Here is a 25,320-nt window from a genome sequence, read left to right as displayed (position 1 = left end):
TCCCCTGATTTTTTTTTTAAGTTTGATAAAATTTACAAGATAAAGTTCACCACTTTAACCATTTGTAAGTGGACTGTTCAGTGGTATTAAGTACATTCACATCATAGTCTATCACCACTATCCATCTCCAAAACTTTTTCGTCTTTTCAAATTGAAACTGCACCCAGTAAATGATAACTCCCCATTCTTCCCCAACCCCTGGCAACTACCATTCTACCTTCTATGAACTTGACTACTCTAGGTATACCTCATATAGGGGACTTATACAATATTTGTCCTTTTGTGACTGGGTTATTTCACTTAGCATAATGTCCTTAGAGTTCATCCATGGCATGGCATGTGTCAGAATTTCCTTCCTTTTTAAGGCTGAATGATACTCCATTGTGTGTATATACCACATTTTGTTCATCCATTCATCTGTCAGTAGACACTTGAATTGTTTCCATCTTTTGGATATTATTAGTAATGCTGCTATGTACTTTGGTGTACATAGATCTGTTGGAGTCCTTGTGTTTCAATTCTTTGTATAAATACCCAGAAATGGACTTGCGGAATCATGTGATAATTCTTTGTCAACCTTTGAACTTCAACTTTTAAAATACCTGTAATTACTTATCTGGTAACTCCCTTTTTTGTGTGTGTTACACTTGGGAAGAAAACCATGAACTTAGTCTTTGTAGATTTCACTGACATTAGTCCTAATGATTATATGTGTATCAAGGAACAGGAAAGGAAACATCTATTAGCACTAACTTCTAATACCTCTACATGGTGGTAGTGAACATTCATTGAACATTACTATGCACCAACCAGTGTCGGTGGGGGGGTGTGCGTGTAAACTCACACCCACATACATGCATATAATTTTATTTAGCTGTACTGTCCTCATGATTTGGAGACTGTCAGTAATTCTGCATAAAAGTGAACATTTAAAAATAGAATATTCATAAAGATACAATAAACTACAGGCTCCAATTAGCATGATTATCACCTGTATTTATTCCAGAAAGATAATTTTATTTCATGAGCATTTTCTCTTTAGATTCTTTTAAATTTAGTAACACAACTAATGGTATGTTTCTTTTTGTTTCTTTCAAAACACCTAACTGAGTTGAGTTTTTTGCTTTCATGTTGGCTTTTCTTTTTTCTTATCACTAACACTATCATTACCAGAGCACTTTTTGCATATTCTTGCGAGCTCTTAAAAGTGATCACCCACTTATAATAAATAAAACCCTAATATTAATTGAAATGTTATAGGCACAAAATTAAATAAAATGCAGCACAGTTTATAAACACTAATAAAAGAACACAGTGGCTCCCAAGAAGTCTCTCAAAGGTCCCACCTCCTAATTCCATCACCTTGGGGATTACGTTTCAACAGATGAATTTTGCTGGGACACATGCAGACCATAGCAATTATGACTCTGCAAATATTGCTTTTATCTAAGTCATATAATATACTTGTTTGCTTTACCCATCTTGTACAACTTGTTTTTCTGGAGCTAATAATTGTTTTCCTTTTTCCCCTTCAATTTGCTTAGTTTTTCTATGCATTTGTTATTAATTCAGCTTTAGACTTTTCTAACAGAGCTCTAAAACTCTTGTCAACAGTGTCAGACATATCACATTTCATTGATAAGTTTCATTGTCTTCCACATCCCTTCTGATGCTCTCTATCCTCTTGCTCCACAGCTGTGTTTCTGGGCCTTCTTTACCATATTTTGGGTAATTCTCTTTGTTTTACTCCCTTAGTTTGTATCACTGTTTCTTGGTTTCTTGTATCACTGTTGATTGGGTAAAACAGATCCTTTAGAAGCTTCCTGAGCAATAGTGCACAGAATATTAACTTTTTGAGACATAAAATATTTGAAAATGTCTTTATTTAACCCTAAATTTAATCCTTTAGTTGATGGATGGTTTAATTGGAGATTATTTTCTCTTAAATTTATCATTGCTTTGTAGTTTTCTAGTTTCCAAGGTTCTTGTTGAGAAATAGATGCCATTCTAATGCCTGATCCTTTGTGTGTCTTCCTTTATTTTATACACACCCCCTACCCTGCAAAAAATAAAACAAAACAAAACAAAAACAAAACCACACACACCCCTGCATCACACTCTGTCTTGGAACTTTCAGAATATATTATCTATGCTGTGAAATTTTATAGTTATTTTATGATTATAGGATAGGTCTTTGCATTAATTGTGCTGTCACTTGGTGGGGTTCTTTAAATCTGAAAACATGTAAGTCTAAAGTCTTATAAATTTTCTCACCTGTATATTTATAAAAAAAAGAAATCCTCTTTTATGGCCTTTCCCAGTAGTGAGATATTGAACCTTTGGATCTATTTTCTATTTTTCTTATCTTTTCTTAACTATTTTCATTTTTGTATATTTCCCCCCTACTTTTTTGGATATTTTCGACTGCATTTTCCAGTTTATTTGTTTTTTGTTTTTTTACTGGCAATCTCTTAGAACATCTAGAAACGTGATAAGAAGTGAAGGGTGAAGGGACAGGTCTCAGTGTCATTGGGATCTTACTGAGTAGATACCACAAAAGGCATCTTAATACACACTATTCCTCTATCTACCAGACTATACAGTTGGTGTCATCTGTTATATTTTTGCACATACCACTAAGTTTTCTTAACTTTTTTCACGGAGTCTGTCTTCTGTCCTCTTCCTACTCCTACTGCTTGTATCATAGGTCTTGATCACTGGAGAACTATTTCAACAGTCGTTTAACTTAGTTAGATTTTTTTGGGTCTAATTCATCCTGTTAGAATCATCTTTATTTACCATTTCCATCATCAAAAGCTTATCGAAAAAGCTCCAAGGAAGAGGGGAGTAGAGAAATGAGCCTCTACCCACAGCCATGAGTTAGGGTCCATGAAAGAGATATTTGAAGGGTAGGAACATAACCAAGATAGCATCATTTTCTGGAAATCAAGAGTCCATTTTAAGAAGATTAGTACAAGAAGGGAATAAGGAGAGGCAAGAAGATGGGTGCATGTCAAAATTATATGCTATAGGGCAGGTCTGACTTTTTGATGATTTAAAATAACTTGGCACCTGAAGAAGTATATTATTATAGAATCTAGAAGGTTGTTGGCAAATGGAGTGCAAAAAGTGGCAACAGAATCAAGAGATGAGTTAATTTTACCCTCAGTATAGGGAAGATCTATATATATTTGAGGTCTGTATAAAGGGAGCTATGAGGTTATTGAAATATAGGAAATTTAAGGTTCTTGAGGATATATGGAGGAAGCAACAGTAATAGTGGTAGTGTTAGGGGCTGAGTAAGGGTCAGAATGTCCATAGATGTTTTCATTTTCAGTTGAAAAGGCAGAGGAATAGAAATTCCCTAGATGGTTTCTGTCTCCTTCGTAAAGTAGTTGGGGTGAGATCTTGTGCCAAGAAGGAGCGGGTGGGAACTGGAGGGAGTGGAAGAAAGTTTGAAATAATTAGTTTTGGAGGGTTTGCTAACAAACCATCAGGGAATGAAAAGAATTTTCAAGTGGCAGAAAGGACCCAGTTGAAATGTCTTTTATGGAATAGTGGTTATTTATATTCCAAAATGAATTTGAAAAATGAATGTAATTTATAAATATAGTTGCTTGAGTTGGCATGAATTTTGTATATTGAGGTGAATGAATTGGCGTATATATATGCTTAAGCCCCGTGACAGTATGTTTAAGAATTTTATAAGTGGTTTCAAGTTGTCTTATTCTTTAAGAACAAATCAAAGTAGTTCCTTTAATCTTCTGAATAACATTTAGAATTGCATTTTAGAAGTATTGTATAATTAATTATTGTGAACTATGTACCAAATGTTATGTATCTAGTGTGACTTTATTTGCTATTTAACATTGCTATTTTGTGAGTGTGAGTCGGGGACTGGGGTGGTTATTTCTGTACTTGGGCTTTTAATTCCTTGAGAATAGGATATAGGTCTTATACTTCTTTCTTCCCCTCCTCTCATCCTCATCCTCTGTCACATAATTGCATAATTAAATACAATGTTCTATTAAATGGACAATGGAATGTGTTGTATATTAATTCTCAAAAGAAACTTTTTCCTTTCCATGAATTAATATATATTGATTTTTTTTCCTGATATAGAAAAATCCAGTTACACTGTTAAAGGAATTGTCAGCAATAAAGTCTCGATATCAGACTTTGCATGCACGCTTTAAACCAATTGCTGTCGAGCAGAAAGAGACTAAGAGCCGCATTTGTGCTACTTTCAATAAGACTATGGCCTTGCTACAAGAACTACAAAAGCATACAGACCTGGAGGTAATGCTTTCATTTGACCTGTTGCAGTTGTAGAGTTTTAATTCTGAGTGTCACTTGAAAGATAAATCCCCAGTAACTCTCATTTTGAAATTCAACAGTCAGTTTGAGCTGTTGATCAAAATGAGATTTTCTTGATTCTCTCAAGCTCTTATCTCCTTTTATTTTAAAATAAGCATGTGGACTTGACTTGGTTAATGAAGAGGTATGCTGTCTTGGATTCTGTAGCCATGGCAGAAGAGAAAACATACTAATACTTATTAAAATGTACCAGTTCTGCCGATTCCTGTAAGAACTAGTGAGATTGAGAATCTAGAAAGCATCTATCCCAGTGACGTTTATTTATTTATTTTAGTTCTCTTTTCCTTCAGTTGAGTTGGTGGGCTTGGGTAAGCCTGACGTTCATTCTCTTCCTCCACTCTGCCTCCCGTTCTCATATAGTGTAAGAATCTTTATAATTGTGACCCTCTATCACTGAGGTGTAAAACCCTCAGATATGTTTGAGTGGAAAAAAAGAATATGTGTTGCTGACCGAGGCACTAAGATCTTGAACAGTCAATTGAAGGGTTTATTAGCATTTTTATTTACTATTAAGGCCAAGTTGGGGGCTTTTGAAAGAAAAGATAGCCTAATGTAGATGGAATAGAGTAGGACTTAATTATCTGGACAAAAGATGGCCAATAGGTTTTCATCTCTGGTGCTAACCCCATCGACTGATAATAGCTGCTTAGAGTGCTGTTTTAAGGAGCTGTGTCTGGGCATGGAAAGGCTATCTGACTGACCTGGTCATGCCGCTAGGGGCAGCATACATGGTATTTGCAGTCTGAATTAAATTATGATTTAAGATACTTCAATTATTGGCTGGTAGCAAGAGTAAATCTCAAACGGTGATTACACAGGTCAATTTGATCAAGAATCCTTTATATTGCCAATGGAGGAAAAGAGAACAATGCCTGGTTAAAATTATAAAATGATACCTTAAGTGTATCTGTTTTGTCATGAGGAGATGAACACTGGAGGAGGGGAGTGCAATTAAAAAAGGGACAGAGGGTAGAGACAGTAGGTAATAAGCAAAGGGTGGTGTCACATGCTAGTAAATAAAATGCGAAAAAAGGTATGTATGTGATAACTTTCTATAAATAAAATCAAGTCACATATTCTTCATCATATGTGATCAGAGCCTAACAGTAGAAGCATAAACTTCTTCTAAGGAAACAAGTCTTGAAGAGAGATTAAGAGTAGTTCTGGATGTACATATCAACATCCTATGTAGAGAAATCCATAAATTTATTGAAGCACAAATTTGGGTGAGTGAACAAATTGAATATTTTTTGAATGTTCACTAGATTTTTTGAATATTTACTAAAATTGTCTCCATTGGATACAATAAATAGATGGCATATTTCTGAGATTACAGAGTGGTACAGAAAAATAGTTATGATAGTGATAGGGGATTTCCATAATCTGAATATCTATGAAGGTCTTCATTTAGTTAAAAGTATCTGAAATGAGCTAGGGAATATAGTCAATAACATTGTAACAACTTAGTATGGTGACAGAGGGGAATTTGATCTATTGTGGTGATCATTTCATAATGTTTAAAAATATTGAATTACTATGTTATATACCTGAAACTAATATAATATGTATGTTCATTATAATTCCATTTAAAAATAAAATATTTAATTCATATTTACTTGCCATTAATTTAGTCAAATAGCTCTATTGGCCACTCTTAGAAAAAAGGTAACTAATAATAAAATAATGATAGAATTGAGAAATACCAAAACAAAGTATCTGAAATGAGCAATAATTATAAAAAAAAGTAGAAAGCTAAGGGAGTTTTTCATTTTGGGTCAGATAATGACAAATAAGGAGAAATGACTGAAAGGTAGGTTATAAACCTTGAAAAAGGAGATCATATTTTAGAATCAACTTTAGCCAAGTTGGGAAATGTTAGATATGGTGGGTCTTGTACCTATCAGTTAAAAAATGAGATAGTAATAGAAAGTTCACAGAAAATTGTTATGATTGAAATGTAGGAGAAAAGAGGACAGCATCTGAAGAGAGCTGTATAACCAAAAACAGTTCTATGAGCCCAGAGTTTAAAGGACATATAAAGGATTCCAGGTATAAACAGAGGTATATTAGTTATAGGGACAGAACTGTGAGAATAGTTAAGAAAGCCAAAGGCTAGATTGAGCTGAGGCTTCTAAAATTTTCTAAAATAACCAAAAGGACTTTTAAAATTATTTTGGGAACATGAGGAACATGGAAGGGATGTCTACTTGGGGCAAATGGTGCTTTGTCTATAAACAACAGAAGTTAAACTGTTCAGTTACTATCTTGCTTTAATTTTTATCAAGGTAAGTGGCTTTTCATTTGAAAAGGTAGAAAATATATTTGAATTCATATTAAAAATAAATAGAGAGATGAGAACAGAAAGGAGGTGGAAGGGGGTAATATATAAATTTCTTGATCTTCTTAGTTGATATTAAGACATTGAGGTTTAAATATACTTAATTATATAGGTGACCATCAAAAGGAAAAAAAGAGCTAAACTTGTTCCAAATACAAAATAGCAAAACAATACCCAAAACAAAAACACAGCAGTAAAAAGAAAATTAAAAAGGCATTAAAAATAGAATGTGTGTGGTATTCCATCAATGCTCTGAAACATTGGTGTTAAAAAAGAAAAATTTCTATATATTTTAGATTAGTTAATTCCTGGGAAAACTCTGTGAAGGTTTATTAAACAGATGGTCTGAAATCTCTTAAACTGTGATCACAAAGAGAAACATGGATTCATGGAAAGCAGAATCTTGCCACAATAATACCATTTCCTGTTTTTGAGATAGAAGAGGGAAATTCTGTAACTATTTGCATTGCAGTAAGGCATATGATTGTTTTTCATTTTATCCATGTGAACATTTTGAACAAATGTTGGCTTGATCAGCCAGATCAGCTGGAACCAGTAGCCACATGTGGCTATGTAAATTAAAATGAGAAGTAATGAAGTAAAATAAAAAATTCAGTCCTTCTTCTACCAATTGGACACTGTAGATACAGAACATTTCCAGCATCATAGAAAGTTCTATGGGAAAGCAATGCCCTAGAGATTCTGATTCTGTAGGTCTGGGGTGTTCCAGACTTGGCACCTTCTCTAGAGATGACCTATATAATTAGGCAGATTTGTAACTATTTGAGTGATTCTTCAGATTGTACCTCCTATCATTTCCCCACTAATCCTTTGTTTCAGCTAGCCTGTTTGTTGGTGCTCTGTGAAAGTCCCTTACAACTTTGTCTTCTTTCTTCCCTTTGCTTTTCCTCTTACGTGCTTTTGCGGATTCTGTTCGCTGGTTGTTTTCTCAGCATCTGTTCTCCCTTCCTGCTTAACAGATTACTGACTTTCTTGAGATGTGTGCCATTCCTCACAGCCTCATGCCTGAGGTAAAGTTGGTGCTATCCTCAGCTTCAGGGGTGTGGGTGTGCCTGTTTGGCAAAGGAAATGGATTTTCCTTTAACATTGGTTTAGGAATTGGTTTGTAACCCAAATAACATGTGAGAGGGGAAAGTCTGGAAGTATGAAATTAGAGTTTCCTCATTGCTGACATAACCCTGGGATGAGAAAACTCTGCGTATCGATAAAATTTTTGTTCACACTTATTTTTCATAATGCTTTTAGGAGTGTATAGCTCAGTGGCTTAATGTGCACAAGGTCCTGGGTTCAATCCCCAGTACTTCCACTAAATAAATAAATCTAATTACCCACTCCAAACAAACAAAAAAATGCTTTTAGAATATGGTGTTCAAATGTGACTTCCGTGGTTCTTTTAAATTACAATCTTTAAATTGTTTGATTTCTTGGTCTTGTTTTTTCAATTTAATTGTAAATTCTTTGGAAGCTCAAACACCAAAGAACCTTGGATATAGATAGCCAATATGTATTTTCCTTGCTTTCCTAAATTTGTGATTACATACATAGTATAAGCTTATGTAAACATTTATTTGTATGACAAAGCAGAAGTTAACTAAATTAATTTAACAATCTTTAGAGGTTTTTGAAATAAAGATTTTGTCATTTTTTTTCTAGCTGTTACCATTGACTGAAGAGGAGAAAACTGCGGCAGAGCAATTAAAAGCTTACATGCCAGGCTTATGAAGAAATGGACTTGCAAAAGAGGACTCTGACGGAGAAGGGATCAATTCCAGAGACATTTAGGAAGATGACTTGTTAGCACTTGGTGACTAGTGGTGGGGGGATGGCAAAGGTGATTTGACTTGGGTGACTGGATAGTGATGCCTTTCACAAGATAAGGGAATACAAGAAGGACAGACATTATATTAATAAAGTTCAGTCAAAGGATGGAATGGAAATAAAGGACTTAAAAAATATATGCACATACACTTAGTCCTGTAGTTTCAGGCAAGGAACTCAACACTATTTTGTATCTGTTTTTATACAATTGGGATGACACAGATGTCCTGGCTTATTGTAAAAGAGTATGTACTGTCAGTCAGTCAGTCAAGTGTAAATGAGCATGCTTTGGAAATTAAAGGATAGAAACATATTTGTATTATATTATACATTATATGTGTATATAATTTTATTATTGAAAATTTTGATCACAGATGTGGTCACATTATCAGTGAGGCTGCTAATATGTGACTTACAATCTCCCACAAAACCTAACTTTGGTAAGAAGCTGGCTTTTCTGTGACAGCCTCACTTGTGTTTCTTTTTGTCCTGTTCCTTCTGCTTGCTAATGTTTGGCAGCATGAGTGCTGCTTTCAAATGCTGTTTTAGACTGTCTGTGTTGTATTTCAATACTACCTTTGTTCTCCTTTTGCCTCTACATTACTGTAATTGTTTATTCTATATGAAAGGTAAGAAACTGAAATGAGAGGATCACTGGCAACTGCTACTTGCCAGTTTTGTGTGTGTGAATTTCCCTATTTGTTAGGGAAAAAAACCTAATGGCAAGTAAATAGGAAAGTAAATCATAGTATATCTATCCACTAGGGGGTCAAGTTGCCAATAAATTATTACTGTTAATGTTCTGGGAAATGCTAAGTGGGTGAGAGGGGAAGCTCTATAGTTTTGTAGTTAAGATTGAGTTTGAAGTCATACCTCAGCTGTAAATAGCTGGTTTTAAATTCTAGCTGTATGATGCTGAGCAACTCACTTAACTGGTATGTGTCAGGATGGATGGAAGCACAATGAGATGTTAAAGTGTTAGGATTTGATATTTAGTAATCCTTCAGTATTTCCATATATGTAATAAAAACAAGTTATTGAAAAAACTAGGAAAATTGTATAAAATGTTAGTTCTGTAGGTTCTAGAACTATACTTTTAGAAAATTAAAAAAAAATTTTTTTTGTTATGTTATTAGCAAACTTATAATACCTAACAAGCAGGTTTGGGAAAGTAGCTTTAGTTAAAATTGTCCTGCCTATTTTGAATATTTTGAGAACAGAATGTTCCCCTCTTTTTTAAATTACAGAGAAATAAGTCACACCTCAGTAACCTATTTTTCTTCAGTACTCAGGCAGTTAATACTGAGGAAGTTCCTGTCATGGGGTGGCTCTGGGATGTGATGTTGATTGGTAAGGTTGAAAAATGGTAGTATCACAAAGAGGTCATAGCAAGCTACTGGTGTTAAAGTGGTTTTGCTTTCAATCTGGAAAAAAAGACTAGAATGTACTGTTTTCCCTCTGACTTCCTTCACAAGTTACCTTCTAAACTTTTGTTCTTACCCTCATCTCCCTTAAAATTGTTTTCTATGCACTTCTTTATGTGTTCATTTATTTCCCAAGCTTCATATATTGCCTCATGGGGGATGATTCCCAAATATAACTTATTCCACTAAACCTAGATCCACATATCCAATAGAAATCTCTACCTGAATATTCAAAACTGAGTGTTTCCAGCTGTGTAGCGTTGGTGGTATAGTGGTGAGCATAGCTGCCTTCCAAACTGAATGTTTCCAGAATACCTACTGATTTTTGTTATTTTATTAATGGCCACTGTTCTGTTAGTTGTAATTTAAAAGTTTGTACCCCTTTATCTTGTTAATCAATAAAATCTGTAATTCTATTTTTGAAATGTTCATACTATCCAATCTTCACTTTATCGTCACTCTTACTAGCCAATTTAGACTTTTCTCATCTTGATAACTTTCCTTTGACGATACTGTTTTTGTCTTAAGTTGTAAGTCACAAAAATTAATTAGGTTGTATTCTAATACAACTTTAAGAAATTAAAAAATAAAAGTATGCCTATTCTCCAGAGCAATCTGCAGTTTTTTCAGATGTTTTACATGCAAGTTAAAAAAACATTTAAAAAAAATAAAAATAGGCTGATACCATAATTGTACTATAGCTACAGTTCGGTTTTTCTTTTTTTCACTAAAAAATTTTTTTAAATTTATTTTTTGAAGGGAGGTAATTCTTTTTTTCATTTTAAATATATTTGGGTGTCTTCATATCACACCTCTGCCATTCTTTTGAACAGCTGTATATATAAATTTACTATAATTTTTACCAGTTCCTCACTGATAGCATTTAAGCTGTGTAACACACAAGTCAGGAGACATTTTTGGGGGTGGGATTAGGGGAAGGGCAGCAAGCTCAGCCTTTCCTTAAGGAATTCTGATGGAGCAGATCACAGTTTTCTTAAGCACACAGGTTAGCTTAATATCCTGCCAACTAAATTCCTTTTTGCTTAAGTTAGCCAGAATCTGACTTTGTGCTTGCAAGCAATGACCCCTAACTAGGTTTTCTCCGGATTGAAAGCACAACCAGTTTAACACTGGTAACTTGTACATGTTTCCTAATTTTCCACTATTATGAACTATTTCAACAAGTCTTTAGACATTTTGAGGACCTTGATCAAATGTATCTATTAGTATAAGAACCTATTTTTAATATTTATCATACACTAATTTGTCTTGTTTTCTACTATGCTGGGTTGCAAAGACCACTTCTTGTTATGTTACTCTTTGCATCCCAGGTGTTCCACAAATAATTTTTTTAATTGAGGTAAAATTAACGTATCATAAAATTAACCATTAACCTTTATTAAAATTTTAGTATAAAAGGTGTTATGCGACCATCTCTATGTAGTTCCAACACCATAAATTTTCGTGCAAGAATTTTTCAGGTACAGACTAATCTTCCAAAATGACATTTGTCCACGGCTTATGTAGTTAAAAAAATTGTTACTGCTCACTACCTTGTAAGAAAGTCCCAATGCTTTGATATTCAAGAAGTTGTTCCTAGATTATTCTTGATTCTCTTCATGTGCATTCAAGGTTGGGTTAAATGTAACAGCTGTTTGCAACAAACTGGAAAGGAAAAATTAAATTCAAAGTAAGAATCTGATGTATGTCCTTTGTCTCACACCTTCAGTTCCTGCACTCTTTAAACATTTCTTACGCTAGAAAATTGTAGAAAGCAGACGCCAATATAGGGAAGCTGAATACAGCTGATACTCCTTAATTTTCCATGGCGACAGTTCACTCAAGCTGCAAGAAATGGTAGGGCGAATGTGGTGTGGTGTGGGTCCGACTTCTACACACCATCCGTGGTCCTATCCTCCCATCCCCAAAATGAAACTACCACTCGAGGCTTCACAATCTGGAGCTTTGCTTCAGTAGGTGCGGCGGAAGTCTTAAAACTCCCAGAATCTGGGCTTGCTCTCCGAGAAAGAACCACTAGCCACGAATCCTTTGCACTAACGTTTCTCATAGGCGCGGGCCTCAGGCCACCTGCAGCCAAATCACAGAGAGTAGTTGATTAAAACACTGATTTCGTGGAGTCACACCCAAAACCGCGGAGCCCGAATACCTAGGGGTGTGGCTCCAGAGACCGTACTTTCCACAAACACTCCAGGTGGCTCCAGGGTTTGGCGCGCAAACGTTTGAGACGGGTGGAGCGCCGCCCCTCCCTGATGGGGGCGGGGCGCAGGGGAGCATGCGTTGGCCGGGGCCGACCGCACGCAACCCTGCGGCAGCGAGCCGCCAAATCTCGTGTGCGCCCCCGCACCGCGGGAACTAGGCGCCGCCTCTCTGGTCCCCTCCCTTAGCGCAGCGGCACGCGCGCATGCGTGCATGCGCGCCGCGCCTTTCCTCAGACCGCGCCTTCCGCTGCCCTGGTTACCGTTGGTGCTGGCGAATTCACTGAAGCACCTTCTTAGCTGAGACAAGCGCCGCCGGGCTCCAGCAGCGGTTCCTTACGCGCGCGCCCGCATCACGTGGGCCGAGGTTCCCTCGCGGTCGCTGGCGGGCCAGTGAGCCGGGAGGAAAGAAGCTGCGGCTATCGCTCACTCTCCCACTGCGCCCTAGGGCGGGCGCGCGGATAAAAATGGCGAAGTGGGGGTAGCTGGCGCCGAACCTGAAGCGATGGGGCGCGCAGGTGGGGCGGTCGTCGGAGGCCCCTGACGTGAGCGCCTGGCTGTTCTCCTCGGCGATTTGACCTGGCGACCTCGGGCCGGCGCCTAATAGGTCAGACCACGGGCTTCGCGGGTCGTCGAGGCCCCCGCCGAGAGCCGGAGGCAATGGATGAACAGAGCGTGGAGGTGAGGGGGGTTGAGAAGGGTGGTGGTTAGTCACTCTTGCCACCCGCTGAGCGTTCTTTATTCGGGGCGCCTTGCCCTGGTCCACTTTCTCGTAGGGCACCCCCACCCCACCGCTGCAGCTGAGGAAAGCGCTGGCCCAGCGCGGAGGACGCTGTGCTCATTCTGCAGCCCTCTGGGTGCCCTGCGCTCTGACCGTTGCCGCTTTCGAGTGGTGCGTATCCTGATGATTTCAGGATGTCTTTGCACCGGTACTCCTCCCCACAGGGTGTTTGCAAACTATAGCCTGTTCAGAGCAAAACTGCAAATTCATTAGATGGACGTGCCCTGCGACTCCTTACCAATTCTTAACGAGTTCAAGCAAGGATCCAAATCTCCCTCCGAATGAATAATCATTCCCTCCCAGTGGTGCATTTTGTAGACATCTGCCCTTACTAGACTAAATGAGGATATACTCTGTGGTTTTCCGAATCAACCTATTCTTTTTACACTTGACTCTTGTAAACTGTGATTTCAAACATTTGAGATGTTTACGTTAAGGCTAGGAACATAAAAAAAGATTGCTTATTGTGCATAATTATATAATGGTTATCAAATTTTGAGCCTTCCAATTAGTAAAATACTAAATCCTTGCTTCTTAGTAAGGGACGACTCCACTTGAAGCTAGTTCATCCAATGGTCTTATTGTCCACCCCCCAGCATCTGCATCTCACAGGTTCTTTCTGGTCCTGCAGAGTCATGATTAGACTCATAAGTAATTTTCTCCTTAATTCCTCATGTGAAAGTATTATAAAGGTTTTGTAACCTTACCTTGCTTTTAGGAGAGTTCAATTCCCCCGGAATGGAGTAAAAATAAATGTGAGTACTGTAAAAATAAATTTGAAATGTGTAATAACCTACATTTTATTATAATTGTTTTCTTGTCAAATACTCCCTAAATTGACTTATCTGAGGTTAGCAAAGATAATATTGTTTTTTCTATTTGCGTAATTTTGTTTTCTTCCTGAAGCCTTCATGGAGCTACAACCAAAATTCTCAAAAGGGGCAAAGTTTCAGGCTCAAATAAGTAGCTAGTAGGTTGCAGCATCATGGCAGAAATTCCACTTTGTGGATTCTGAATCACATAGTTTCTCTCTTGACCAGGGTACGCTGCCATTAATGTATCTTTTTAAACTTAAAAAAATTATAAAAGCAGTCCATCTCCCTTGGGGAAATTGCAGAAAAAGTTAAAAGTTCGTATTGTTCATTCAGTCATATAGTTTGCCTTTTTTCCCCTTACTATTGTACATTATAAGGATTTTCTTGATCATTAAATAATTCAAAAATATTTCTAGTGACTCTCATAATCTATGGTAACTAACATCATTTAATATTTCAACATTTGGGCTATAGCCAGATTCTTGCCATTATAATTAATGCTTCAGTGAAAATGTGCTTAAGTCTGTGTTTGCATTTCATATTCTTTCCTTAGAATAGAACCATTGTGAAGCTTAGAAAAAAGGAAGCATTTTTTCCCTAGGAGATGTTCTGAGGTACCCTGGACCTTGACTAACCAAGTCAGGATATGGAATGTAGTTAAAACTGAGATATTATCAGCTCAAAATAAATCTAAATGTCTAGTGAATTATTTTCAAGTACGTTTTTTATTCTTGATTCAATAGCCTAATCTGGTGAACCCTACATCTTTTATTATTTTCAGAGCATTGCTGAGGTTTTCAGATGTTTCATTTGTATGGAGAAATTGCGGGATGCACGCCTGTGTCCTCATTGCTCCAAGCTTTGTTGTTTCAGCTGCATCAGGGTAAGTTGTATTTCTTTTTACATGCACTTAGTATATATAGAAATATAGCGTAAGAATTAACCATTTTCTTTATCTTTTTCTTATTTTACATTTTATGCCCTTTTAAAAAATGTCTTAGATGAATGTTCCAAATAGGGAGCCCATACACTGCTTAATATTATAGAGAGGAATGATGATCAAGTGATAATTGCCATGAAATTTCTGGAAACCAAAGCCCAGTGTAGTTGTAGTATGTTTATATTATTAACTCAACTGCACATGTAACAAGTACTTGTAAAGTGCTTGCCTGCATTTTGTTTGGGGTTGAGGGATACTAAGATAAATGATGAAAATGCTTGCTCTGCAGGAGCTTAAATCTAATTGAGAGAATGGACTTTGTGTTTATATTGAAGAATGGGTAGTGTCATAAAGAGGCACTCATAAAGTGCTGTGAGACTCAGGAGGGAGGGTTTATACTTGTTTGATGGGTGAGCTAGAGAAAAAGCTAGTAATGGGTTCAAAGACAAAAAATAAAATTGTTTAATCTTACAGATAAAAGAGACCTTAAAGATGAATAGAATCCAGTGGCTTTAAAAGTTGAATGTAGGTGAACCCCACAAACAAAACTATGAAAAAGTGTAAGATGTGAAGCAGAAGAACTTACTTTGGTTGTGTGTGGGGCTTCAGCAGCACACCTGCAGGCCACAGTTGAAAGCTGCCCCTGCCCACATTACTCTTGGTAGATTATTCCTTTACTGAGAAGGTCAGTCATCTAACGTGCTTTTCACCTCAGAATTTCTTTGTAGTTCCTTATTCCTGCCTGAGGAAGGTAAATCTCCCTTTGTCAAGAGTAATAACTGTAATATTTAAATCATTTGCTTCCAGTCACACAGTTAGTAAGTGATGGAGCTGGATCTGAACTTAGCGGTCTGGCTCTAGAGGCTGTGTTCTTAGGCACTTCACCACGTGCAGAAGACCTAAGTACATGCCATGCTGGTTCTCCCCACTCATCAACGGAGAGACTTGATCCTTCCTTCTTAGCATTGTTTTCTCAGTTACAGAATGTGGATAACAAGATCTGTCTCACAGGATGGCTGGGGCATTAAATGAAATAAGCTGAAAAATAATTTAGAAACTAAAATGTGCTCTCCACTTGTAAGGTATTACTGTATTGTAAAAACAGCAACGAATACACACACCATTATTTATATTTTATAAACGGTGAAGCCGAAGCTAGAGACATTAAGTGATTGACCTCCATCACAGTAGTTAATTAATTGGTAGAGTGGATCTGGACTCAGCTCTTTTGATGAAGGTCCGGTATACATATATGACCTGGTTATTACCTTATACCTCATTGATTCTTCATTTCCTCACTGTTAATTCTTCCTCCTCCTGTTCCTTGAAAGCATTTATTTCTGAAATACTGCTGCTGGCATTCTCTATTATGAAGTTTCTGGGAAATTTTCATTTACTTTGAGAAATTTGGTTTACTCCTACAGGTTTAGCTATCATCTCTGTCTGGCTCCTAAATCTATTCATTCAACATTGACCTATAAATGTCTTATCTGATTATCCTTCCAGCATCTCGAACTTTGTTCCAGATCAAATTCTTCCTATTATTTTTCTCAACTTGACTCTTTTTGACTTCTTTTTTTGCTCTTTTCCACCAGTCACTCAAACCTGAAACCTCTGACGCCAGTGATTTTTAAGTCTTGTCAGTTATCTCCTAGTGTCAGTTACATCTGTCCTACTTTTTCATTCCTATTATTACCTTTCTAATAGAGAAATATAGAATTTATTACCTCATGCTTAGGTAATCATAGTTACCATATACCTGATCTCTCTGTCTTGAGTTTTTTCTTATCTCTAGTCTATTTTATATCTTGCTACCATATTGATGTTTTCCAGTAATGTCATTTTATTTTGTCTCCTAGAAGCCTCAGAGTTATTGCCTGAAGGATAAAGTCCAAGAATGTTAGGCTTATATTCAGACCATCTGGATAATATGGTTCTGACCTTTCTTTTTAGAATTGTCTTGGTTCCTGAATGCACCGTTTATTTGTTTGTTCATTCAGCCAACAAATATTAATCGTACACCTACTTGGAGTTAGGCATTGACTTCTTTAGGAATTGACTAATTTACTAGTTGGGATATAGACAAAAAAGTAAATAGCTATCTGTTAGATATTCTTCATAGAATAAATGAAACTGATCAAGGGTATAGAGTGGGAACTTTGAGGAGGACACAGGCAGGTTGGTAGCTATTTTAGATAGGGTAATCTGGGAAGGTCTCAATGAAGAGATGACTTTTGAGCAGAGACCAAGATGAAATGTAGGAGTGATGGGAATGTCTAGGGAAAGAAAGTTGCAGGCAGAGGAACCAGAAGGGGCAAAGGCCCTGAGAAAGAAATGTGTTTAGTGTGTTGAGAAATAGCAAAGAAGTTAGTATAGTTGCAGTTGAGTGAACAGAGGGAACGAGGGAAAGGAAATGAGTTTGAAGATGTAGCTAGGGGCCTTGGTAAAGACCTTGGATTTTATTTTAAGTGTGCTGATAGCCATTGAAAGCTTTTGAGTGATTTGAAGAAATCAATGTTTTGAAAGCTATCACTCTGGCTACTGTGTGGAAAGTGGACTGTAGGCAGGTAGGAGAGAGTGAAGAGAACAGTTAGGATGTGCCTTATTTGTGAAAAATGAATGGTGGTTTAGATCAGAATGGTAACAGTGGAGGTAGTAAAAAGATGGGGCAATTCTGGGTATGTTTTGAAAGTAGAACCAATGGATTTTCATACAGATGAGATGAAATTTTTTTTATAGCATCTGGATGAACGAATAGTTTTCCATTCTGAAGTAGAAAAAACTTGGGGAGGAGCAGATTTGGGTAGGCTATAGATATAGAAGTTTTGTTTTTTTTTTAACATGGCAAGTTTGAGATGTTTATTATGTACCTAATTAGAGATGTTGGCAGTTGGAAATATGAATCTGGCTTTGAGGAAGGGGATGTTAGACTGAATTATTAGGATATAGATAGTAATTAAAGCCAGAGACTGAATGAGATCACCAGATTACCTCCTAAGGGAAGAGATTTTTAGATATGAACTCACTCAACATTTAGATGTTAGGAGGAGGAAGATTCAGCGGAAGATAACAAGAAGGAGCCGTGAATGAAGTGTCACAGGATTCAGTTGAAAAACATGTTTCAGAAAGGAGTAGTTTAGTTGTGTTATAGGTTCTAGCCTGGGAACTGACCATTGGATTTGAGAATATATAGATTATTGGTGACCCTGATAAATAGTTTCAGTGGACTGCACTGGGAGCAAAAACTTAATGTCAGAGAGTGGGAGGAGAATGAGACAGCAAGTATAAACACTGTCAGAGACTCTTGTGGTAAAGGGGAGAAATAAGGCAGTGGGTTGAGGGGATGTTGAGAGTCATCTTTTAAGGAGATTTATCCTGCTGGGACTGAACCAGCAGAGAGAGAATAGCTAATAATGCTGAAGAGACGAGGAGTAACTACAGGAGCAAAGTCCTTGAGAAGCTGAGAGCTCCACCCAACCAAATTGTAGCATTGTTTGAATGCTTCTCCTTCTTTTCCATTCCATCTCTGTTCATTTGTCCACAGAAATTGAACCTTCTTTGAAAGTCCAAATATTTGTGTCATTTTAACAAACTTAAGGTCCAGACCCGTGAATAGACTTGCCCTAAGTCATCTAATTGTGGTGACAGACGAGGACTGGGCTCACTCCCAGGCTGGCAGTCTACCCATGACTCTGGTGCTTCCACACACATACCGAAAGGCAGTGGCATTGGCTGTGTTTTCAGGCCAGGACTTCATTTGTCTAGCTACATTCATTTGATTTTCTCTCATTACCAGTTCCTAGTTTGTATTTTCTCCCCTTTTTTTTCGCTCACATCTTTTCCATCCAGTTTTTGTTTTTGTTTTTGTTTTTTTTGATGCTTGCTTTATTTTGAGCATTGGTAACAATTTATGTTTGCCTATAATTATTGACTTTGTTTTGTTTTAAATTTTGCAGCCTATTAAAATTACGTATACTTGACATACAATAAACTGCACATATTTAAAATATGCCATTTGATAAGTTTTGACAGATTGAAAAATCATCCCCACAGCCAAGGTAATAAGCACATCTGTAATCCCTCAAAGTTTCCTTATGCCTCTTCTGGTAATCTCTCCCTCTACTTGTCTTGTTCCCAGGCAGCCAGTGATCTGTGTTCTATCACTGTAGATAAATTTGCATTTTCTAGAATTTTATATAAATGGAATCTTACAATATGTACTTTTACTGATCTGGCTTTTCTTAGCCAGCAAAATTATTTTGAGATGCATCAATATAGTGTGTATCAATAATACTCCTTTTTATGGCTGACTAGTAGTATCTCATTGTAGGCATATGCCATAATTTGTTTATCCATTAGCCTGTTGGTGGACATATGGGTTGCTTCTAATTTTTGGCATGTACACGGAAAACTGCTATGAACGTTTGTATGCAGGTCTTTGAATGGGCTTATGCTTTCTTTTCTCTTGAGTAGATAGGAATGGAATGGCTAGATCATGTGATAGGTGTATGTTTAACTGTTTAACAAATTGTCAAACTGTTTTCAAAAATAGCTGTATCATTTTACTTTCTCACCAGCAGCAAATAAGGGTTCCAGTTCTTCCACTTTAATGGCAACTCTTGGTATGTTCAGTCTTGAATTTTAGCCGTTTTCATAAGTATATAGTAGTACCTCATCTTTTCCCTTAAGATCAGGAAAAGGCAAGGGTATATACTTTCATTACTTTTATCCATTACTGTCTCCCTGAACCCCAGGAAACCACTATTCCTTCTTCTCTATGAATTTGACTAGTTTAAGTACCTCATAAAAATTAAATCATAGAATATTTGTCCTTTTCTGTTTATTTCTGGGCTCTGTATTCTATTTCATTGTCCTTATGCCAACACCAGACTATTTTGATTTACTGTAGCTTTGTAGTAAATTTTGAAATCAGGAAATGTGAGTCCTCTAACTTTGTGAGAAGTTTTCAGTCTTTCACCATTAAGTGTGGTGTTCAGTGTGGGTTTTTTATATATGAACTTTTTCAAGTTGAGAAAGTTCCCTTCTGTTCCTGTTTCTTAAGTGTTTTTATCTCAAGTGAAAGGATATTAGATTTTGTCAGATACCTTTTCTGTTATCCACTGAGATGATCATGTAGGTTTTTTCTTTTATTTTCTTAATATGATGTATTTTATTGAATGATTTTTGCAAGTTAAACTGTCTTTGAATCCCAGGAATTAATCCCACTTGGTCATGATGTGTAATCTTTATAATATAGCATTGAATTTGGTTTTTTAGGTTTTCGTTGAGCATTTCCCTTGAACAGTTTTGCAAAGTAGGAATGTTGATTCTCTTGTTGCATATGAGGAGGCTTATGCTTGGTCAGGTGTCTGGTGTCACATAGTAAGTACCAGAGCTTCCAAGCTCAGACTCAGGTTTAAATAATGTCTCAAGCTTGTGATTATCCCATTTTAATGAAAGAGAGAAATTCTTCTTCCCTCCACCCCCTGCAAAGAAGCACTGGGGATTGAACTGGACCTTGTGCACACCAAACATGTGCTCTACCACTGAGCTATACCCACTACCCCAAGAAATTATTCTTAAATTAAATGTGGGAGAATTGCTGTAAAAGTGTTTCTTTAATATTGTATCACTTGTTCTTACCTTTGGTTTTGGTTTGGTAGAAAAATTGTTTTTCCCCATAGGATTAAAATTGCCATATTTGTTTTGTGATTAAATTAGATTATAGAACACAAGTTAAAAATGCCACAAATATTAAGAGAAGGGAAAGGAGAGATCACTAACCTGGGATAGGCAGGAAAGTTTTATAGATGTATCAATGGACATTCCCATGGGACAGCACATGGAGGGAGGGACGGTATAAGCAGATACACAAATACGATGCCAAGAGTGGTATATATGCGGCAATAAGCCTGTTTTTACTGGAAGGGTGGGACATATTTAAAAATATGGATTGATCATTCCCTCTCATAGTCTCAACCTGTCTAGAACTCGTAGTCTAGCAGGGCAGGAGAGACCAACCAATAAGTCAGTGTAATAAAATGTTACAGATACAGTGAAAGGAGAAGTATAGGTTGCTGTGGTAGAGCATGGTAGTGATATTTAAAATAGTCTGCAGGCAGGGAGAGCTTTCTGGAGGAAGTGACATATAATTTGAAATCTAAAGAATAAGCCATGATAATCTAGTTGAAGGCAAGTGTTGAAGAATATCCTCTGCAGAGACGGGAAACGTATTTAAAGGCGTAATCTTGCTGGATCCCCTAGGGTGAGACAGATGAAACTGGAGAGGACCAGTCCTGGAGGAGTGCTCTGACTTTAGCAGAGCATTGTCTGAGGGAAAGAAACCTGACCTATATCTTGCTTTGCTCAGGAATAATGTTCAAGGTTATTAAGAATGGAATCCTTTTCCATCCATTTTCTTTTTCTTCCAGGTTTATTTTCTGTGCTATGAAGTACATTTTTCCCTGTTTGGTCTTTTAATGTTCTTTAAGGTTTCCTGGGGAGTAGTATATTTATTTACATAAATATACTTATTTATGTAAGAAGCTATTTACAATTAAAACAAAATATTTAACCGTGGAGCTTTTTTGTTTTTCGAAAGATATTCAGAAAATCATAGCATCTCCATTGTATATGGTATAAAACTGCTCCATACCCAGTAATAACTAAAATGGTTAAATTGATAGAATCTAAGGTTTAGTAAAATCTAAGATTTAGTGGAGATATTATTCTCTTGTAAAACCTTTTTATAATTATGAGGAAACCAAGTTTATGTAGATGTTTAAATTACTGAACCACAGAACTCTTTTAAGACAAAATTTTGCTGTATTGGTTATTCGTGTTTTTAGGCATAATTTATATATCCATGATGTATATTCTTTAAAATTAGTTTGCTTTTCAAAAAGGAATTTAGTAGTACCTTAAAATTTCTTGGAGATTTGTTGGGGGTTAGTTAGAAGTAAAAGATCACAGTGGTTTATTTTGGGGGATGGTGGTAACAGTATCATTATTATCTTTGTGGAGATTATCCTTGTGAGATCCAGATAGTCCTATAATATCCTATTATTCCTTGTGAGATCCAGATAGTCCTAGAATCACTTTCTTTCCTGTGAGAGAACAGCATTTTAATAATTATTTTAGAATGAGTTCTGTCCCTTTGAAAGTTTATCCTTGTCATGGTAATGAGGAGACAGATAGCCTGCTATTTCTATAAGTATCTCTATAATTAATGCAGGCACTAGAGAGTTAAACTCATTAAATTTTGTATGTAAGTATTTGATATGTACAAATTAAAGTAATGGTGTTTCTGCAATCAGAATCTAATTTTTTTGTCTCCTTAGCGCTGGCTGACAGAGCAGAGAGCTCAGTGTCCTCATTGCCGGTAAGTATTTTGCTATGATTACTTGTGAATTTGGAAAATAGTAAGGTGATGGGGTCAGAATGTGCCCTAATACTCAAAGTTCTATCTGCAGTGTGCCACATTTCTCCTCTTTGTGAAATACAGTTAAAAAGAAAATGAGCAGTCTAGCTATATAAAGAAATGCAGAATAATTTATCTGACTTAGAACTATGTAGAATACATTATGTTGTTTAGCTTCTTTTGGAAAATGATTGTGTAACTTCTCAATTTACTTTTTGTAATTAAAAAATTAAAAGGTTTCTGTTAAAAAAAATCTGGATAGTAATAAAAAGGCTTCCTGATTCTGATACTTTCCATCTGATCTTTTCATGAAATAACACTTTCAGAAGAAACTTACGTTTGGGTATCTGTTCTTCTAGACATTTTTCTGTGTGTATACTGAGATGTATACATATAAATTTTGTCTTAAAATACACAAATAATGTAATATTATTTTGCTGTTTGCTTATTTTTTCCATGTAAAATAAGATGGTACCTTTCTTAATAGTATATACATGTTATTTAAAATAAATGAATAATAATCCACTGTAAGACTATACATTGAATTATTTATATTTATATTGAGAGACACTTAGGTTGTTTCCATTTTTGGTTATTTCAAATAATGATGCCAGATTGCACTGAAGAAAAGGTTTTTGTTACTGAACACAAATTCCTGTGCTCGACACACAGTGAGGCCAAACTAACCAAAACATCAGAGTTTGGAGCGTAGAAAAGTATATTGCAAGGCTGAGCAGGCAGAATGAGTGGCTTATTCTCAAAATACCCTAAACTCCCCAAAGGGTTTTATTTTAGGAAACTATTTTTAAAACCCAGGTGAGGGTGGAGGTTCGCAGGGTATGTGATTAGCTTGTGCACAATTCTCTGATTGGTTGAAGTGGAGGTAACAGGGTGGTTAGGCGCCTGTCGATCTGGGGGCTCATGATCATCAAGTAGTTAATTTCTTCCATTTGGTGGTGGTTTTAGCAGCATTTGTACAACAACTCAGGAAGTGTGCATCAGATACTATTATCTAGATACTTCAGAAAGAAGCTACACAGAGGATGTGGGAGAGGTATCTGTCCCAGGAAGGCCCCATAGGGTCCTGCTTGGTTACATTTTTACCATTTTATGTTCCTAATGATAGATATTGAAAATGCCTTTCCCTCACACATTCTTGCCAACTGGATATTACTGGTCATTTTTTGTCAATCTCCTAAGTGAAAAATTATATCTCACTTAAGACATGCCTTTTAAAAAATGATTGAAATTGAATATCTTTTGAAACATTTTTAGCCATTTATAATTTCTTTTTTTCTTAAACTACCTTTTCATATCTTTTGCCATTTTTCTTCATGTATTGTTCACATTTTTCTGTTAACTGTTAAGAAGACCAGACCAGCTCTATCAAATACAGCTTTCCGTAGTGATGGAAATGTTCTGTAGCTTTGCTGTACAATGTGGCAACTGAGCAGTTGAAGTACGTCTAGGGTGACTATGTAATAAAATTTTTTTTAATTAATTTGAATTTTATTTTAAATGGTCACTTGTGGCTAGTGGCTATCGTTTTGAACAGTATAGCTTTAGACTAAGGAATTGAAAATTTTATCTGTAATCTGAATTGCTAATTTTTTTATTCAGTTTTTTTTGTAGATGATACATTAATGTAAAAATAAGTTATAAATCATACTTTTCATTGTGTCTGTTACCATTTTGGTAGTAATATGGTATGAATATGATTGTGAGCTCTGTTGTGAGTAATGTGTTTATTTTTTCTTCATGATTTTTTCCCAGCTTTATTGACGCGTAATTGAAAGAGATTTAAAGTGTACCAAGTACTTATTTAATATATATATACACTGTGAAGGGATCCCCTCGCCATTGAGTCAATTAACACATCCATAACCTCAGTATTTACCTTTGAGATGTGTTTTAGAAAATGATCTCAAATTCCTGAACGAGAGAATACATACATAAATTTTCTCTCCAGTGCTCCCCTCCAGCTACGAGAACTAGTAAACTGTCGTTGGGCAGAAGAAGTAACACAGCAGCTTGATACCCTTCAACTCTGCAGTCTCACCAAACATGAAGAAAATGAAAAGGACAAGTAGGTTCTCAGTTTCTTTAAATGTTTCATAGATTTTGCCATGTGTTATTTTAATGACACTATTGAAAGTTTCTTCTAATTTTCGTAGGTGAACACTTAGGTAATTTTCTTCTGGCGTGGTGTAGGTTATCTATTTGGAAAGACTCTCCTAACTCTTGACTGACTTCTTTTATTAAAGCCCTTGTAAACTGTGGAACTGCCACAATTTGCTAGTCACTGATCTCCCTTCTTTGCCTCTTGATGCCTAATGGGCACCCCTCCTTGGGTTTGCTGAAGCTGCATATAGGCCATTGATTAATTGTTCTGATAAATTTCCTGTATTGTAAAAGCTATATTCTAAATTTGGTTATGTGGAAGTCATGCTGAGTTAGCTTTCAGACAGTATCTAATATGATGTTTCTTCATACTTTGATCAATTTCCTGTTTGATATTCAGATTACTTACAAATGAGAACTATAAGATTCAGACCTATTTAGGTATTTTCTCTAAGCTCAGTAATTCATCACTGAAAAGGCTTTTCTTTATAGGCAAGAGAAAAAAAATTTAATTGTGGTAAAATAAACATAACATAAAATTTATTATCTTAGCCATTTTCAAGTGTACAGTTCAGTAGTGTTAAGTGTGTGTACATTGTTGTACAACAAATCTCCAGAACTTTTTCATCTATAGCTCTCAATCAATTAAATAATAATTTCCCATTTCCCATCCCTTGCCAACCTCAATTTTACTTTCCACTTCTAAAAGTTTGACCATTTTGGGTACTTACATAAGTGAAATCATACAGTATTTGTCTTTTTATGACTGTCTTCCTTCACTTTGCATAATATCTTCAGGGTTCATCCACGTTTTAGCATATGTTAGAATTTCCTTCCTTTTTAAGGCTGATTAGTATTCCATTATGTGTATGTATCACATTTTGTTTATCCATTCATCCATTGATAGACACTTGGATTGCTTCCACTTCGTGGCTATTGCGAATAATGCTGCTGTGAACATAAGTGTTCATCTGTTCTAAACTTTGTTTCAGTTTTTTTGGATTTATACTCAGAAGTGGTATTGCTGGATTATATGGTAATTCTGCTTT

The 25,320-nt window shown here is 36.2% G+C and overlaps 2 protein-coding genes across 3 annotated transcripts in view; both read left to right on the top strand.

Annotated features, from left to right (window-relative positions):
• Nucleotides 1-11,680, top strand: part of SKA2 (spindle and kinetochore associated complex subunit 2) — a 28,743-nt gene extending 17,063 nt beyond the window's left edge. Inside the window, exons 3-4 of the mRNA XM_010990429.3 lie at nt 4,123-4,299; nt 8,390-11,680. Of these exons, the coding sequence (XP_010988731.1) occupies nt 4,123-4,299; nt 8,390-8,458 (246 nt within the window). The 3' untranslated portion in view covers nt 8,459-11,680. The remainder of the gene's footprint in view (nt 1-4,122; nt 4,300-8,389) is intronic.
• A 617-nt stretch (nt 11,681-12,297) lies between these two features.
• The window catches only part of TRIM37 (tripartite motif containing 37), a 101,510-nt gene continuing 88,487 nt past the window's right edge, over nt 12,298-25,320 (top strand). The window contains exons 1-4 of one of the 2 annotated variants that reach the window (XM_010990425.3): nt 12,298-12,875; nt 14,572-14,673; nt 22,071-22,111; nt 24,120-24,236. In XM_010990425.3, coding sequence (XP_010988727.1) covers nt 12,855-12,875; nt 14,572-14,673; nt 22,071-22,111; nt 24,120-24,236 — 281 coding nt within the window. In that variant the 5' untranslated portion in view covers nt 12,298-12,854. The remainder of the gene's footprint in view (nt 12,876-14,571; nt 14,674-22,070; nt 22,112-24,119; nt 24,237-25,320) is intronic. The other variant, XM_031468038.2, reaches the window with a different exon arrangement.

This window comes from Camelus dromedarius, chromosome 16 (genome assembly GCF_036321535.1).
Source record: "Camelus dromedarius isolate mCamDro1 chromosome 16, mCamDro1.pat, whole genome shotgun sequence".
In the NCBI taxonomy this organism is placed as follows: Eukaryota; Metazoa; Chordata; class Mammalia; order Artiodactyla; family Camelidae; genus Camelus; species Camelus dromedarius.
Note: the sequence above shows the minus strand (reverse complement) of the source record. Positions and strands in the feature narration are given on the sequence as shown.